Source organism: Cervus canadensis, chromosome 25 (genome assembly GCF_019320065.1).
Source record: "Cervus canadensis isolate Bull #8, Minnesota chromosome 25, ASM1932006v1, whole genome shotgun sequence".
Classification (NCBI taxonomy): domain Eukaryota; kingdom Metazoa; phylum Chordata; class Mammalia; order Artiodactyla; family Cervidae; genus Cervus; species Cervus canadensis.
Genome location: NC_057410.1, coordinates 22958089 through 22976104, shown reverse-complemented (window position 1 = coordinate 22976104; position 18016 = coordinate 22958089). Strand labels below are relative to the sequence as shown.

The following is an 18016-nucleotide window of genomic DNA, read 5'->3' as shown; positions in this document are numbered from 1 at the left end:
AGAACTGGACATGGAACAACAGACTGGTTCCAAATAGGAAAAGGAGGACGTCAAGGCTGTATACTGTCACCCTGCTTATTTAACTTATATGCAGAGTACATCATGAGAAACGCTGGGCTGGAGGAAGCACAAGCTGAAATCAAGATTGCCAGAAAAAAAATCAATAACCTCAGATATGCAGATGACACCACCCTTATGGCAGAAAGTGAAGAAGAACTAAAGAGCCTCTTGATGAAAGTGAAAGAGGAGAGTGAAAAAGTTGGCTTAAAGCTCAACATTCAGAAAACTAAGATCATGGCATCACTTCATGGGAAATAGATGGGGAAACAGTGGAAATAGTGGCTGACTTTATTTTTCTGGGCTCCAAAATCACTGCAGATGGTGACTGCAAATTAAAATTAAAAGATGCTTACTCCTTGGAAGGAAAGTTATGGCCAACCTAGACAGCATATTAAAAAGCAGAGACATCACTTTGCCAACAAATGTCTGTCTAGTCAAGGCTATGGTTTTTCCAGTGGTCATGTATGGATGTGAGAGTTGGACTATTAAGAAAGCTGAGTGCCGAAGAATTGATGCTTTTGAACTGTGGTGTTGGAGAAGACTCTTGAGAGTGCCTTGGACTGCAAGGAGATCCAACCAGTCCACCCTAAAGGAGATCAATCCTGGGTGTTCAGTGGAAAGACTGATGCTGAAGCTGAAACTCCAACTTTGGCCATCTCATGTGAAGAGAGGACTCATTGGAAAAGACCCTGATGCTGGGAAAGATTGAGGGCAGGAGGAGAAGGGGACGACAGAGGATGAGATAGTTGAATGGCATCATCGACTCAATGGACATGGGTTTGGGTAAACTCTGGGAGTTCATGATAGACAGGGAGGCCCGGTGTGCTGCGGTTCATGGGGTCACAAAGAGTCAGACACAACTGAGCGACTGAACTGAGCTGAACTGAACTGAACATTCAAAAATATGGATGAAACTCTCAAGCACAGAGTTGAGCAATAAGAGCCAGACAAGAAGAGCATATATTTCATGTATATAATGTGTTGTAACAGGCAGAACAAATCCAGAAGTCATGAGAGTGGTTATCACTGGGCAGTTAGTGACTAGAAGGGAACACGGGACCTAGTGGGTGCTGGTACATGTTCTGTTCTTTGATTTGGGGGACTCTGCCCCTGTTTTGTTAATCCTCTTCTCTGTGAGCTACACGATTCTTATCTCAAACTGTCTTTGCGGGAACTTTCTTTCTCCAAAATTGTTGGACAGACCTCAGTTTCTGCGTGTGTAATTATTCAGTTTACTTTCAATAGACATGATGTAGCATTGTGTTTTATTGAGGTTCTGCAAAATGTCTGCTTCTCAGGATTATTTCTGGAGACTGACTTTTTTTTTCCTCCAGGTAGTTCCGTAGCTTTCTGAGAACTCTTTCTGATAAGAGTTCTGTGTTCTCTGTCCATCTGCCTCTCTTCTGCACGATCACCACTCTGCCTTCTTTATGATGTTGTTCTGCTTTTGCTACTCTGTTATTATCATATTGTTGAAGAAAGAGGAAGAGATTGTCTTTAATAGAAGGAGTAATTTTCTGATTGGGGCAGCATCATGATGCCACTGTATTTCTTGTGTAATTGAAGATTTCACTGATTAATGGCTTCAGCAGCCTGCCCAGGAATGACAGTGTTGTGTCCAGCCAACCTGAATATGTGGTCATGTTAACAGACATACCTCTCTTAGGGCAAGAGGTTTGTTATGCTATAATCATTTGGTATCACTCAACATTAAACTCATCAAACTAACTACACTTCTCTATTATTTCACCCTCAGCAAATTTGTTTGTGATTATAAACTTGGCTTTCCAAAGCTTTCTAACAGGCAGAGTTCTGATCCACTGGATGTTTGCTTTAAATTCATAGATAGGTGTTCTTTTGGCTTATGTTATAAGCTATTCTCCACACATCAAATTAACGCAGGGGCATTAAAAATATCAAGCTTGAAGCTAACATCTTGGAGTATGTTGATATTATCAAGGTAGTCTACCTGGAGAAGCCACTATTGAGCTTTCCTCCTAGACATACCCTGTTGTTGTTCAGCTGGTAAGTTGTTTCCAACTCTTTGCAACCCCATGAACTCCAGCACACCAGGCTTCCCTGTGCTTTACTATCTCCCTGAGTTTGCTCAAACTCATGTCCACTGAGTCAGATGCCATTCAAACCATTTCATCCTCCGACAAGCAAACAAACACATATGATATCGATCAGGTCAATATTATTCTGCTTATGAAAACAGAATTAAGGTTCTCAGCACCTTCCCAGAAAAGGGGATTTAGGAAAGAGGAATTCAGATGTCCATAAATTCTAATAAATATCATTGAATAAGTGAAAAATTCCACTTTGGAGATCAATGTGGACAGCTGCCACCCTAGTTTGTTTTTCCATCATCTAGCTGTTTCTCCAAAGGAGGAAATGTCAGTGAGCAGACTCATCCTCCAGCAACTTGTTCAGATTTGCACATCACCTCTCCTACACAAGCCTTCCTTGGTCTCCTACTGTGCATTTCTATCACAATGCAGGAGGCAAGCAGCAGCACGTCAAAACTGCTCTCTGGAGAGTGATGATTATTGTTTTTTTAATTTTGTTTTTCCCTATAGTTCAGAACCCCTCTGGGGACTCTCCACTGTGTCACTGACATTGCCAGTCATCTCTCCTAACTAAAGGTCTTCACCCAGGATGCCCTCCGTAACCTGCCAGCTTCAAGTCCCCTGGGGCTTTGGGCGGCCCAGGCATGCAGGCTGGTGGCTCGTTCCCATCTGCAGCAGCTGGGAGCTCCGTGGAGAGGAAGGCAGGGCTGAGCCAACAGCAGGTTCTCCAAACGAGGACCAAATGAGGACCCGCTGTGCTCCGATACAGCCTGGCTCAGGGGAGCCACATACTTAGTCCAAACATCACTGTGGTGTGATACCTCTCCAGCTCTGTTTATTTTGTACATAAACCTGGCTTCGGTTCCACTGGGTTCAACAAACATTTGTTAAACATCTGTGCTGTGTCAGATCACATCCAAGGCACAAGGGCAATAAGGATGAAGAACACACGCATAGGACTCACTCTAATACCCTTTTACAGCTTTAGAGCTCCCAAAGCACTTTTCACATGTCTCATCTCCATCAATCTTGTGAAATCAAATAGAGTATACATGGGTACTGCATTTCCATTTCACAAGTGGGAGGGTTGAGAATCTGAAAGACTTGGTCAGTTCCCTAAGACCACACATTTAATAAATGTTAAGTCTGGCACCAGAACCCGGGGATTCGAGTCTTTATTCAATGCTCAATTTCACCATTATTGCGCACCTCCCCCCCCCCCCCCCTTTTTACACATTGTCATTTGGCATACAGTTAGAGGATGTTTCAGACCATTTGCATGTGCCAGGAAAGAGAGACTACTTTTCTGGCTTATAATTCTCCATTGTGAATGCCGTGGATAAAATGAGCCAGGATTCATACTGTTGTTTAGTCACTAAATTGTGTTCGACTCTTGTGACCCCATGGACTGTAGCCCGCTTGGCTCTTCTGTCCATGGGATTTCCCAGGCAAGAATACTGGAGTGGGTTGCCATTTCCTTTTCCAAGGATTCACACTATCATTGCTTTATTCTGAGAGATCATTTTCATCCCTGACCACTCAAATAGTTTCTTCTAAATTATGTTTTTGTGTGCATCCAATTCAGTTTGTTGAATCAGCTACTTAGTCAACCAAGAAATGATTGACTTATAATTAGAAGAAACGAGTAAGACCTAAAATTTTGCTTGTACTGGAATTTTCAATGCCCAAAGTACATATTTTCTGTTGCGAATATTTTAGCTCTTGGTTATATCCAATTTGAAATTGAATTATATACTGTCTTATATCCTACAATTATTCTAATAACACTACAAATTCCTAGAGGAGAGCAACCATATCATGGGTCTGGGAATGTGGCCAGAACTAACAATATTTGCTGAATGGAATTTAAATTATGGCTGACCATTCTACTCCCTAACAGGAAGTATCAGAGCTAATGGTTGAGATCAGAGTGGGACAGACTTGGGTAAGAGATCTGGTTTGACCAGTAATCTTGGGCAAGTTAGATAAACCAGCTAAGCTCTACTGCCCTCCTTAGAAGATGGGGATGTTAATGGTCATTTTGTAGGATCTTTGTAAGAATTAAATGAGAAGCCTGGTAGACACTGAGAATGAATGTTTGGTCTTATTATCAAACCCGCTTCCTTGGATCTTTCCAGAGGTCCTTCTGTCTTCCTCCATTTAAATGCTATTTTTTTTTTTTTTTCCACTAGCACAGACCAAAAGGTCAGAGTTCCAGAGCCAATTATTACTCATGGAGCATCCACCACAGAGGGCCTTGTATTTGCTGGTTATATAATAGAGTGTTTATTATATTCTCTCAATTTTATTTTACTCTATTTTGTGTAAATGTTGACTAGCAAATAATGATTGCTTCCAATCAGATAGTTCCTTGAATAATCATATATCACCTTTACAAAGGTATGATAAATTAATTACTGCTACAGGAAATCATGTTTTTTTAAAAGATATAAAATTGGATTCTGAATGCTTCATGTAGTTCTCTAAACTGAGTTTGTTAAAAATTATCCATATTTTTCAGAGAGATAAAATTAGCCCCAGTTTTGAGAAATATAACAGCATTTAAGAATTCAATTAGATGATCCCTTCAGGCTAATAATAAGCAAATGAAAACTAGAGCACCTACCATTTACAACCAAAATCATAAAAGGAACCATAATGCTAGATGCATGGCTTTAAGACTGAATTTTATAAAGCAAATTTTCATCGGCTTATTTCATTCCTAAGGCTGAGAATTCAGAGTATTAAAAAAAAGAAGAAAAAAAAAAAAAGGTCTGTTTATTTCTCTTGTTATATAATTATGACAAAGAGAAAATCATCCTTTTGCAACCTTCTCAGGTTCCCCACAACAAATGAATTTATTCTTTCAGCAGAAATAAAGTTACCAGTAAGATTATAAATGGGCTCCCCAGGTAGCACTAGTGGTAAAAAACCCACCTGCCAATGCAGAAGACCCAAGAGACACAGGTTTGATATCTTGGTCAGGAAGATCCCCTGGAGTAGGAAATGACAACCTGTTCCAGTATTCTTGCCTGGAGAATTCCATGGACAGAGGAGCCTGGTGGGCTACAGTCCATGGGGCCACAAAGAATCAGACACGGTTGAGTGATTGAACACAGAAGATTATAAATGACATTCTCTTGATTCTTCACAGTTTTTCTGTATCTTCCACTTTTTCTACAAGGAGTACATAGGATGAAGAGTACATAGGATGAGGAAGAAAGGTTCTTAGTTGCTACTTTTATTTTTGTTTCTCAATGAAAAACCAGTGCTGTGTTTTCAGGGCAGGGGACCAGGCTCCCTTCCAAAGGCTGGTCTAGGAATGTGTTATGAGAGGAAAGGATTCACAGCTGCTGGGAGTTGATACAACCAAGAATGCTGAATTGCAAACCTGGGAATGGGGATGACTGGCCAATAAGAAATAAGTGACTACATGTGCCTAATCCTAACGTGGCTTGTGAGCTACAGCAGCTCGCATGTATTGCTAAAATTCTCAGATTAACAGACAACACCCAGCACTTAGCAGGCGCTCAGGAAATATTTGCCAGATAAATGACAGCTGTGCTAAGAGGGGACAGCAATTATAGCACCTCAAATCAGGGGAAATCAGAGTCACTTCCTGCCTGAGAAGTCAGAAGAGTGTTCGCTCTCTGAAACTGAACTGTTAGTCGCTCAGTCGTGTCCAGCTCTTTGCGACCCCATAGACTGCAGCCCGCCAGGCCCCTCTGTCCATGGGATTCTCCAGGCAAGAATACTGGAGTGGGTTGCCATTTCTTCCTCCAGGGAATCTTCCCAACCCAAGGTTTGAACCTAGGTGTCCTGCATTACAGGCACATTCTTTCCCGTCTGAGCCACTAGGGAAACTAGAGTTGCTGAATATTAAGTCAGAGTCACAAAGAAGAAATACTGATGCACATGACTTAATCGTCAATAACCTGAAACAATGATAAGTTCTCACTGTAATTTTTCTTATCACAAAAGCATTGCAGAGAAATAGAAAATGCAGATAAGAGAAGAAAAAATTTAAAACCACTGTTATAAGTATATACTCTTTCAGACGATCTTCTATACATATGGATAATTCATATACATGTATATTTTCTTTTGTAAAAAGTGGAAGAACACTTTTTGGTAATTTTTTGTTATGTCACAAGAGATATTTCTCTGTTATGTTATTTTTAATGACAATACAGCACAATGCCGGATGGATGCACAATCATTTATTCACCTACATCCTAGTTGGATATTAAGGATGAATCTTTGTTTTTTTTTTCCTTTGAGAAATGATGCTGCCCCTTTGTGATCGAATACTTAATAAATTAAAGTGATGTATTTGACTATAGGCAACTTGCTCTCAGTTACTTTTCCTGAAATAGCAATGACTGACATCACTGGAGAAAAAGGGGAGTTTGTGTCTACCCAGTGCAATGATAACTGACCCAGAGGAAGGAACAAAACCCAGATGGGCTCTAACTGGTTAGTACCTCTGTTCTAATCATCTGTCTTCCTGGGGCCTGGGCAACAGCAGATCAGAAAATCAAACTCATGTTTTGAAGTTAAAAGGAACCTAAGAAGTCATTTTTGTCATGTCCTTAATTGATTCTTAGGTTTTATGGAGAGATTAAAGCATTTTTGCCCAGGACTAGAACTTAGATTTTCTCAACTCAGAAAGCTGCTAGTTTTCTGTAATCACACAGGGGCTTGATACTTTCATAATTGAAGACTCTGAATAAGTAGAACTTTGGGTCTCAAGGTTGACAATAGCAGGAGCAGATGGCCCATGTGTAAGCTCAAGTGCAACAAAATCAACTATGTATGACGTTCAAAGGGATGATCCCAACTGGTTCTACAACCTTTCCCTAGAATAGCCCATCCAAACTTGAAAACAGTATGCTAAGTGAACGAAGCCAGACACAAAGGCCACATCTTGTATGATTCCATTTATGCGAAATGTTCAGAATAGGCAAATCCATGGTGACAGAAAGTAAATTAGTGGTTGCCAGGGGCTGGGAGGAGGGAAATGGGAGTCACCGCTTACTGGGTCCAGGGATTCCTTTCGGGAGTAATGGAATTATTCTAGAGTTAGACACTGTTAAACAAATAACAGTATATTTTCGAATGGTCAAAATGATGAATTTTGCTTATGCAACTTTTATCTCAACTAAATGAAAAACAACATCAACAACAATAAAAATTCTATCCAGTCCATGTCAGTGAAGACAGGCGATAGAACAGATGGGGGTTGGGGGGGAGTGGTGGTTCAGTGGTTGGGACTCTGTGCTTTCACTGCAAGGGGCATGGGTTTGATCCCTGGTTGGGGAAATAAGATCCTGCATGCTTTGCAACCTGTCCCCACCTGAGCCCCCCACCCCCCAAATAAAGGGAGGAGCAAATGGGTAAGTGGTGATTGCTTAAATAGTTGCCCCACATGGGCTTTCCCTGGGGAAGGCATGTGGGTACTTGCTGCATGTTCCATCCCCACTCCCTGCCCGATTACTAGCTTAGGGAGATCCAAAGAACCCAGCCACAAGGTGACCCATGCCACCTGCAGTTCAGAGCACAGGGGTTGGAGCTTGAATCTGCATACAGCCAGAAGCATAGTATTAGGTTCAAGATCTGGTTCAATCATAAATCTTGGAGAATTTACAAAAACCAACTGGAGCAGGCCAAAAGGTTGTGGAGCGGAGTGCACTTGCAGAGCTGGTGGGCAACGTTATGTGTTTTCTGTGACCTAAGCTGCAGTCACGTTGCAAAATCCCTACCAAGAGGGCTGTCCCTAGAGTGTACTTTCAGCAGAAAGCTTCCACTTGCTACAATCAGGCCCCTGCAGAGCTAGATACTCTCATGAGCTGTCCCTGAAAACCACTCAAAAGTACTCTCAGGTTAAAAAGAAAAAGAGGTAACTCTATTATTATTATTTTAACTTTTAGGCCACACCAGGCAGCATATGGGATCTTAGTTCCCTGACCAGCGATCAAACCCACACCCCCCGGATTGGAAGACACAGTCTTAACCACGTCATCACCAGGGAAGTAAAAAAAGAGGCAACTTTAGCTTAGAGTCCCAGCTATACCTGATCACAGGATGTGTGCTGGAATTAAATGAGATACAGAATGTGAAAGCCCCTCATAGCATATAAAGTTCTATCAAAGTGTTCATTAGTAAAAATGACTCCAAATTATCAAATTAGCCCTATAACAATTTTTTGTCTCCTAGCTCTAATTCCATAAGTCTTTGATTACAACCTGAGAAATTCTAGAAATCACAGGGCTAGAAGACCCCTGAGATTTCATTTACTCAAATCCCTGCCCCCAGGCAGGAGTTACTTCCAACCCCAGCCAAAGGACCACACAGGCTAGATTCAGAATCCCATCAAATGTCAACCCACTTTCTCCTATCCTGGAGTCATTACTGGTCAAAAACAAAACAAAACAAACAAAAAACAAAAAACTGATAGATTGTGCCATGTAGAAAAGACCAGAGAAATATCTATCCGTCCTATTTTAAACTCCTGAGAAGGCAACTCAACCATCTGTCTTGGCAACCCATTCTAAGCTGGAACCACCCTGTCAAAAACATCTCTTTTGGTTTAATCTAAATACTTCAAATGGAGCCTCAAGCTAATTTTGTCCCATTCCATTTTCAAATAATTTGGAACACAGTTGTTTACCATCTGAGTTATAGGATTATACAATATCACAGGGTTTTGCTGAGCAATAAATGAAATAACGCATATAAAACACAGAGCTCATATCTGACACATAGTAATAGCTCAATACATACTTGTTTATTATTACTATCACATATACTAGGATTCTTGTTTCAAGTGACATGAAACGCAACTCAAAATAATTGAGGAAGAAGAACAGGAAGAATAAGAAAGGAAAAAGAAAAAGGGATGTGGGTATAGAATGTAATTAGAAGGGAAATAAAATTGTTCAGTGGCCTTCAGGCACTACTGGATCCAGGACTCAAATAATGTTCACAGGGCTCCCCTTTCCCTCTCTTTACGAGCATCTGAAGTATAGACAGTAGGAGGGCAATGAGTAGATTCACACTGCCTGAGATAGGTTCCTCATTCACCAGTCAATTCATCAAAAATTCCTTCAAAGACAAGTAAGTGGCAAGCACAGTTCTAGAAACTAAGAACAGAGCAGTGTTCAAGATAAAACATTTCACCCTTGTGGAATATACCTTCTAGTGGAAAGGGTGGATCTGGTAGAAGAAGGGATTCCAGAAAGATAAGTTATCCTCCACAAAGGAAGGTCCCACCTTATACCATCATTAAGATCAACTGTTGGCCTTCTCTCACCAAGTCAAGTAAACCCACCCTTTTCAAAACGCTTTTCCTCTTGGTAAATGTGCAGAATCCCCAAAATCAGGTCTTCAAATGGGTAAATAAACTTGCCTGGGGATTCTCAGTGCATTTAGTTTATTTAGGCTGTGTAATCTTTGCACAAAGTTTCTAAGATGTGCCTGCAGCCCTAATAACATAACATTCTGCTTCCATTTTCAAAAGCTACTTTTCTTTTTAGACCATTTTTGTTTGAAATACAGGTCTTTCTCCCATCTTCATTTTTTTCCCCTTTGAATAGGATGTTATTTGGTAAAATACTGCAAAAGCGTGGTCATCTATTAGTCGTTTAAAAAGTGTTCCTCTGGGTAATTTTAATCTATTTCTCTGTGTTAATCATTCTAACTGTAAAAATGAAGCCCTGGACACTGTTTTTTTTTTTTTGAGAACCCAAAGAAATGTGGCCTAAACTTTAGAAAATCTCAATCTCCGCCTTTCCCCTGGGAACTTGCAGTAAGAAATGTTTCCTGAAGCATTTCAGACTGTATTATGATAAACTTCAACTTTTCAGAAAACTAATCTGAATCAAGCTGCTCTCACCTGAAAAACCTCAATTTACCAGGGCTATTTCAGATTCATTCCACAAACAGCCTAGCTAAATTAGTGATGCACACAATTCTATTTACGTTTGACGCTGGCCTAACAGATCTGTGCCACCACATGAGTCCATTCATTGACAATGTAGAGACCAACGAGCAGTAAACTCAAGGTGACTCAAGTGTGTGTGTATCGGGGCCAGGAATTGGTCGTCTCCGTCATCGCTTCTATTTCTCAAGTACAAGTTATGTGCCCTGCCCCCAACTGTTTTTTTCTCATACGGTGCGTTTCAATGTCCCTGTCCCTTCTGCTTGGGTTAGTATCTCTTGTCAGGGCAGTAATTTAGTTCTTTAAATCCGGATATAATGTATAAATGGGTCATTTGGCTCAGTTAAACCCCATCATTAAAATTGATCTCCGAATTAAACAAAGATGGATTTTTAATTGAAAAGCTCATCAGCTGCACCCCCTGTCCCCTCACTTTGCCCGGCCTTGTCCACCGGGTCTCGCACCTTTCCTAGGTTGCCTCTTGGGAAAGGATGAAGAACCTCGGCAGACACCCCTCCCAGGATCAGTCGTCCGGCGCGAACACATTTTGGAAAAAACAGAAAACAAAAAACGACTGGCTTTGGGGTTTGTTTGTTTGTTTGCTTTTAAGCTTAATACTCTTATCTTTGCCTTCCAGGCGGAAGGTCAGCTCCAACCCTTCTTTCCTGCGCTTCTCCTTCGCGAATGGGGCACGATCCCTGATGCTTCCTCCCGAATTAGGAAAGGGACCGAACTTCCCCAGGAGGTGCGCAGCGTCCCCGCGGCGCTTTCGTGGCTCCGTCCCCCCAGTAGGAGACCCTGTTGCACCGGAGGGAACGCGCCGGATTTTTCTGCTTACCCCCCGCCCCGCTTATGAGGGCGGAGACCGAAGCCGGCTTCGGTGTTTGTTTTGCAAACCTGTAAAACCCACTGCACTTAGCGCTGTGCGAGGCCCCTGGGCCTTCGCCCAAAGAATGGTAGCGATAAGAGGTCAAGGAGCTCAGCGGACTCGGTGGGAGAAAGACGCGACCCACGCGGTCGCGACACGTGGGTCTTCAAGGCTGCGACCTCTCGCTCCCGGGCTGGCCGTGTCTCTTAACCTCCCTCGAACCCACCAGCCCGCGGGTCGGGGCTGGGCTCGCGGATGCGGTTGGCAGCAGTGCGCGAGCGGCGTCCTCACCCCGGGGGGCGCGAGCCCGGCCTCCAGTGCGGGTCCCCAGCCCCGCCGCGCGGCCGCTCTCCCGGACCCAGAGGGGCAGGAAGAGGGTGGCGGCCGGGCCGTGGGGTGGGGGTGCGCCGGCCGCCGCTCGGATTGGCTACACCGTCGCCCCCTCCCCGCGCCGCGTGTACCCCGCCGCGCGCCCAGCCGGCTCCCGCCCGTAGCCCGGGAGCAGGTTCACGCTGGAAGGAGGACGCGCAGGGGCGGGACTGGTCTCCCCGCCCCGTACCCGACCCCGAGCGCGCGGGGATAAAACCCGGCCGGTGGCGCCGGGGAGCCGGGGCCCTGCTGCGTCCCGTGAGCGGAGAGGCGGGGCCGGGTCCGATCCGCTTCCCGCGCCCCCGCCCCTCGGACCCGGCTCCAGGAGCCGGGCGCCCCGCGCGTGTGCACGCGACGACCGGAACCCCCAGGCGGTACCTTCAGCCGAGCAATGAAGAGAGCCCGGGAGAACCAACCGGAGCCGGTCGAGACGTTTCCTGCGGCCGGGGCTGCTGCTGCTGCCGCCGAAGCGGCGGCTTGAAACTCACCAAAGTTGCTAGCCAGCGAGAGGCTGCCGCCCGCCGGGAGCAAAAGGGAAAGGAACTCCTAAGATGCCGGAGTGACAGACAGAGACAGACGGACGCACAGACCTGCAGAAGACACCACGTCGGCGGCCTATCCCCGGAGCCCGTGAGGCGTCCCAGCTCTGTGAGTTGCTTTCTGGACGGGTGGCTTGCTAAGTATTTCCCTGTAATTGTTTATAAGACGCGTTTGTTATTTTTGTGTCTCCTGGAGAGAGTAAAAAAAAAAAAAAAAAACCCAAACGCAACAACGCAGGGTGCACCTTCAAAAACAATTGAGTTTCTGATAATGAGAAGGTTGTGCCGATAGAGTGGAACTGTAAATGCCTGTAAGCAGGAATAACCCAGGAAAAATTGGCATCAAATATAGACTCCCCAGTGTGAAAAAACCCTATTTTAAAAAGTTATTGGAAAGAAAGCCAGATATTACTCTTAAGGGTTAACTAGTGCTAGTGAATTTTTTTTTTTTTTAAACCCCTCTTTAAATATTGATTGTTTACCAGGTTCACTGGTGGGAGGCTGAGCTGGTGGAAAAGGCGCCTGGAAGAGACTCAGAGGCGACCATAATGTCTTTACGTTTACACACACTGCCCACCCTGCCTGGAGTTGTCAGACCGGGCTGCAAGGAACTGCTGTGTTTGTTGGTTATCACGGTGACTGTGAGCCGAGGCGCCTCCGGGGTGTGCCCCACCGCTTGCATCTGTGCCACTGACATCGTCAGCTGCACCAACAAAAATCTGTCCAGGGTGCCTGGGAACCTTTTCAGGCTGATCAAGAGACTGGATCTGAGTTACAACAGAATTGGGCTTCTGGATTCTGAGTGGATTCCAGTATCCTTGGTAAAGCTGAACACCCTCATTATTCGGCACAACAACATCACCAGCATTTCCACGGACAGTTTTTCCACCACTCCAAATCTGAAGTGTCTTGACTTGTCATCCAACAAGCTGAAGACCGTGAAAAGTGCAGTGTTCCAAGAGCTGAAGGTTCTGGAAGTGCTCCTGCTTTACAACAATCACATTTCCTATCTGGATTCTTCAGCGTTTGGAGGGCTCTCCCAACTGCAAAAACTGTACTTGAGTGGAAACTTTCTCACGCAGTTTCCCATGGATTTGTATGTTGGAAGGTTCAAGCTGGCAGAACTGATGTTTCTAGATGTTTCTTATAACCGGATCTCGTCTCTGCCAATGCATCATATAAATTTAGTGCCAGGAAAGCAACTGAGAGGTATCTTCCTTCATGGAAACCCCTTTGTCTGTGACTGTTCCCTCTACTCCTTGCTGATCTTTTGGTACCGTAGGCACTTCAGCTCAGTGATGGATTTTAAGAATGATTATACCTGTCGCCTGTGGTCTGACACTAGGCACTTCCATCAGGTGCTTCTGCTCCAGGATAGCTTCCTGAACTGCTCTGACAGTATCATCAATGGTTCCTTCCGTGCCCTGGGCTTTATTCACGAGGCTCAGGTCGGGGAAAGGCTGATGGTCCACTGTGATGGCAAGACTGGTAGGGCAAATACCGATTTCATGTGGGTCGGTCCAGATAACAGAGTGCTGGGGCCCGACAAAGAGATGGAAAACTTCCATGTGTTTCCCAATGGAAGCCTGGTTATAGAAAGTCCTCGTTTTGAGGATGCTGGAGTGTATTCCTGTGTTGCAATGAATCGACAACGTCTGTTAAATGAAACTGTGGATGTCACAATAAACGTGAGCAATTTCACCATAAACAAATCCCATGCGCACGAGGCATTTAACACAGCTTTTACCACTCTTGCAGCCTGCGTAGCCAGCATTGTTTTGGTACTTCTGTACCTCTATCTGACACCGTGTCCCTGCAAGTGTAAACCCAAGAGACGAAAAAATATGCTAAACCAAAGCAATGTCCACGCATCTATTCTCACTCCCTGCCCTGATAGCGAGGCCCCCACTGATGAACGGAAGGCAGGGGCCGGGAAAAGAGTAGTGTTTTTGGAACCCCTGAAGGATACTGCAACAGGGCAGAATGGGAAGGTCAGGCTCTTTCCCAGTGAAACGGTCATAGCTGAGGGCATCTTAAAGTCCACGAGGGTGAAATCCGACTCAGATTCGGTCAATTCAGTGTTTTCAGACACACCCTTTGTGGCGTCCACTTAATTTTGTGCCTGCGTTTGTACTATGTAGTGATTGAATCTCTTTATACTCAACTTTGTGTGTGGTCTGCAAGAATAAACAGCAGGGCAGAAATGGGGTTGTTCTGTGTTTCAGAAATAAAACCAAAGGGTCTCTTTCACTGGTTCATAAGAAATGTAATAAAGCACTTAGGTTCATGCCAGAGAAAGATGGAGTTGTATTTCAGAGCTTAAGTTCTAGATAATACCTTCATCTTTAGTACCACTGATAATTTCAAAGCTGGCCTGGAGGCGACCTGACTGACATTGTCCTTTCACTCAGGATTCTTGAAAGAAAAGCTAAATTTTAGGTATTAGAGATTTTACTAACTTATTGGGACCAAAGTTGAGTTATGTTAAAGAAAAGTGTTCATTTTTAAAAGATGCAGAAGGAAGAACCAAGCAGCAGTTGTTTATAAAGCACAAAGTAAAGTTAGATTTGGGGGATACTTCAGTTCATGTTATCATTGCAGACCAGAGTAAACAGACAGTCCTGATCAAATTTGCTGAGCAGTGCCACATCGCATATGGTGTTAGAGAAATAGTACAGTAAAGGTGCATTTGTTTGACTGTCTTCTTTCCATTCTGTACATCTCCTATCCTTGTACAAAAGATCTTATTGAAAGTTTAAAGCCATCATCATTTGTTGCCATAAATATGTAGGTGTCAATGCCAAAATGTCTGAGTAACTTCTTCAGCCTTTGTTCTAGGAGACTAGTTATTTGTCTATATGCTTGTGTGTGTATAAGTCTCAAATTATATGAACTGTTAAAGAGATGCCACTATATTGTACTTTGGACATTTGAATTAATGTAAATACATGTGTTCTGCGACTTGATGTTCTGTTTTATTTGGCTATTTAAAAATATAAATCTAAGATGTTTTATTGATCTGATTGTGCTGCTTTGTGTTAAGCACCATCTATTGCAAATTACTCTCCAAATTTCTTATACAGTATAGAGGTTTTTTAAAGAGGAGAAAAGGCTATGGAGTGTCTTACACAGTGTATACCTTCAATATCCCATTTTACCTGATACCATTATGCACTTCAGCCAGGTTTGAATGTCACTTAAGCTCTGAATTTGGTACATGTAGGAGCCTCCTTATTCCCATCTCTACTGTGAGATAATCAACTACCCACTTTGGACCTAGGTTTTCTCAGCTATGAAACTGAGATTTCAGAGGTTCCTTCCCACCCTGGAAATGATGACTTCCTGGTGGTCTTTGCTCCATCACAGACTTGCACTGGCTTTGCAAATACACCACATACTGATAGAGGACAGGAATGGGATTAGGACAGACTAGCGTAGTACTAGCCTAGGTCTGAAGGACTATGATTTTGGATTATCAAGTCCAGCTGCTTTACTTTCTCAGGGATAAATGAAACCCAGAGAGGGCTGTGGGTTGTCTAAGGCCACACAGTGAGTTAGTGACAGGGATTCAAGGAGAGCTCAGTTTCCAGGTTCTTCCTGGTGAAGATAAGAGAGTCAAAAAGTGGCTATTTTTAATGATAAGGATGGTGAAGTAGCCAAAGAATGAAGCAAAACAGTGGTCAGAAAATGACAAAGGAGAATGAATCAGGGAGGTGTTGTCACCAGGGCTGAGAGAGAAGATAATTAAAAGATGGAGGTAGGCCACAGTAACAAGTATTTGGAGAACTGGAGAATGAGATGAAGAGGAAAGACTGACTTTGGTAATGGTGGTTTTGGGGGAACAGTGGATCCTTGGTGACAACTTGATAAGTGCCAAGCCAAGCACCTAGTGGCAGATACTGGTCAGCTGTGGGTTAAGGAGTGGGTGAGTGGTCAGGATGTGTGCATAGGAAATAGGATAGGATGTTACCTGTTGCTCAGTTGACTTGACAGTTCCTTATTGCCTAGTTGGTGTTGAAAACACTGCCTCTACCTTTTAAACATAGACCTCACCTGTTAGATAAGATCCTTCAGTCCCAAGGATATTACAGGAAAACATTTTATTCCAGTTCCTGCCATTTAAGCAATTAGGAAGAATTCTGTGATCTGTGTGATCCTTAAGATTGTTACTCTTTCTTCATTCATATTTGGATGAAGAGATGCTGTGGTTCATTCAGTGTCACACAGGGAGTCAGGACACAGGGGAAAACTCCTGAACCACAGACACTTCAGCAGGGGGAAGGGCTGCCTCCAGGGGCCATGATCACCAGGATGCTGAGTGTGAAAGAACATGGCCAGCAGTGGGGTTGCAGAAGATCTCTGAGTTCAGCCTTTTCTGGGGCAGATCTCTAGGGTCTTTCAATTCTCAAACCCTTGATCCTAGGAAATGCATGTTGCCTTTGGCAAGGGACCACGGTCAGTGCTGGCAGTGGGGAGTTTGGAGAGCCTGATTTTGGCTGGTCCTAATCCTGATTCTTGGTTAAAGGATGAGTGGAATTGAGATCAAAACTAACATATTTACAACTCAAAAAAACATGCATATATACATATACATGTGTATATATATGGATGTATGTATGTATAACTGAATCACTTTGCTGTCATCTGAAACTAACACAACATTGTAAATGAACTATATTTCAATAAAAAATAATGCAAAAGCAAATCCTGAATGCTGCAAAGCAAAGTTTTGTTTTGGACTGAAATATGGAGGCATGGTGATGTAAAAGCATAGAACTGAATGCTATGCTGTGAAATTTTAACTTCTTAAGTGTATCTTTTCTTTTTTGAGGGGGTGGGGAGGGTAGAAGCCTGGGCGCTTCCCAGGTGGCACTAGTGGTAAAGAACCTGCCTGCCAATGCAGGAGACACAAGACTGGGGTTTGATCCCTGGGTCAGGAAGATCCCCTGGAGCAGGCATGGCAACCCACTCTAGTATTCTTGCCTGGAGAATCCCATGGACAGAGAAGCCTGGTGGGCTATAGTCTACAGGGTTGCAAAGAGTCAGACACAACTGACAAGACATAGCATGCACATAGAAGCCTGATCACATGTATTTTAAATGTAGGAACAGAAGTGATTTGTGCATTATAAATTTGTTTCACTCAAAACTTTTATATAATTTTCCTTCCAAGTAATAATTTGGATTTATGTACCTGGGTTATTCTTTTAAGGTACTTAGTATTTTTTATTACTCGGTTATGAGAGAAGTGGATACTCTGGAAAGATCAAACAAAGATCACATATGTGAAATTTTCCTGGGCTTACAATATTTTTTCACTATAATTATAGGATACTAAGTTGATGATAACACTCTCTATTAACCATGAGTTACATTTTAAAATATACTTTCAAGACCTATTATCTGAACTAATGCCCTAAAACATTAATTTATAGTCCACTTCTGCATGAATCCTCACTGTTTGGCTTAGAGAGATTTAAATATGTTTATTTTTAGCTTTAGTTACTTGATTTATTTGCCTGGAAAACATTTTTTTTGTTTGTTTTGTTTTTCATTTCTCTAAATAAACCTTTTTCTAAAATGTCAATCAGAAGGGACATAGGTGAAACTTACAGGGATGGAAACATAAGAGGGACAAGAAGATATGCTGTCAGTCCAGATTCTAAAAAGACATCTGATTTGGATCATCCTGCTAAGCACTGTTAAAACAGTATACAGCCTAAACATCCTCCAATGTTGCTGGCTTTTCCTTGGCTATGACTGCTGCTTGCTGATTGTCACCTTTTAGTTTCATCTGCTTTACTGAGCAGTAAGTAGGTCTAAATCAGAGCATCTCCATGGGATCACAGGGGAAAGTTAGATAAACAGGGGTTTCTAGTAGCTACCCTCTATACACTCCCCAACCAGAAGTTCTGGTTCAGGCCATCTAGGGTAAGGCCTGCATGTGATTATTTTTTTCCCCCTAAATAATTATGCTTCTACTTATTTTGTTGAAACATACCGCTCCACCGCGCCCCCTCCCCAAAATGAGGCTGTAGCAAATTTTGTGTTTGGGGCTAGGTCAAAATACATTATTATTACTTGCTAATAGATTTGTTAATAAAAAGAAGAATTAGTGCACACAAATTCTAATATGTTGGGAAAATGAAAGAGTTTGATTCTCTGTTACTAA

The 18016-nt window shown here is 43.1% G+C and overlaps 2 protein-coding genes across 8 annotated transcripts in view; one reads left to right on the top strand and one right to left on the bottom strand.

Annotated features, from left to right (window-relative positions):
* The window catches only part of PCED1B (PC-esterase domain containing 1B), a 180261-nt gene extending 168276 nt beyond the window's left edge, over positions 1–11985 (bottom strand). For 6 of the 7 annotated variants that reach the window (XR_006265421.1, XM_043446969.1, XM_043446967.1 and 3 more), the window contains exon 1: positions 11684–11813. The gene's annotated coding sequence lies outside the window, so the exon portion shown is untranslated. Of the gene's footprint in view, positions 1–11683; positions 11814–11895 lie in introns of those variants that run through there. The other variant, XM_043446970.1, reaches the window with a different exon arrangement.
* AMIGO2 (adhesion molecule with Ig like domain 2) lies at positions 11134–14862 on the top strand. Its single transcript, XM_043446966.1, has 2 exons — positions 11134–11953; positions 12330–14862. Exons 1-2 carry the CDS (start codon positions 11192–11194, stop codon positions 13956–13958), a joined length of 2391 nt encoding a protein of 796 aa, XP_043302901.1. The 5' UTR covers positions 11134–11191; the 3' UTR covers positions 13959–14862.
* Positions 14863–18016: the final 3154 nt, after the last annotated feature.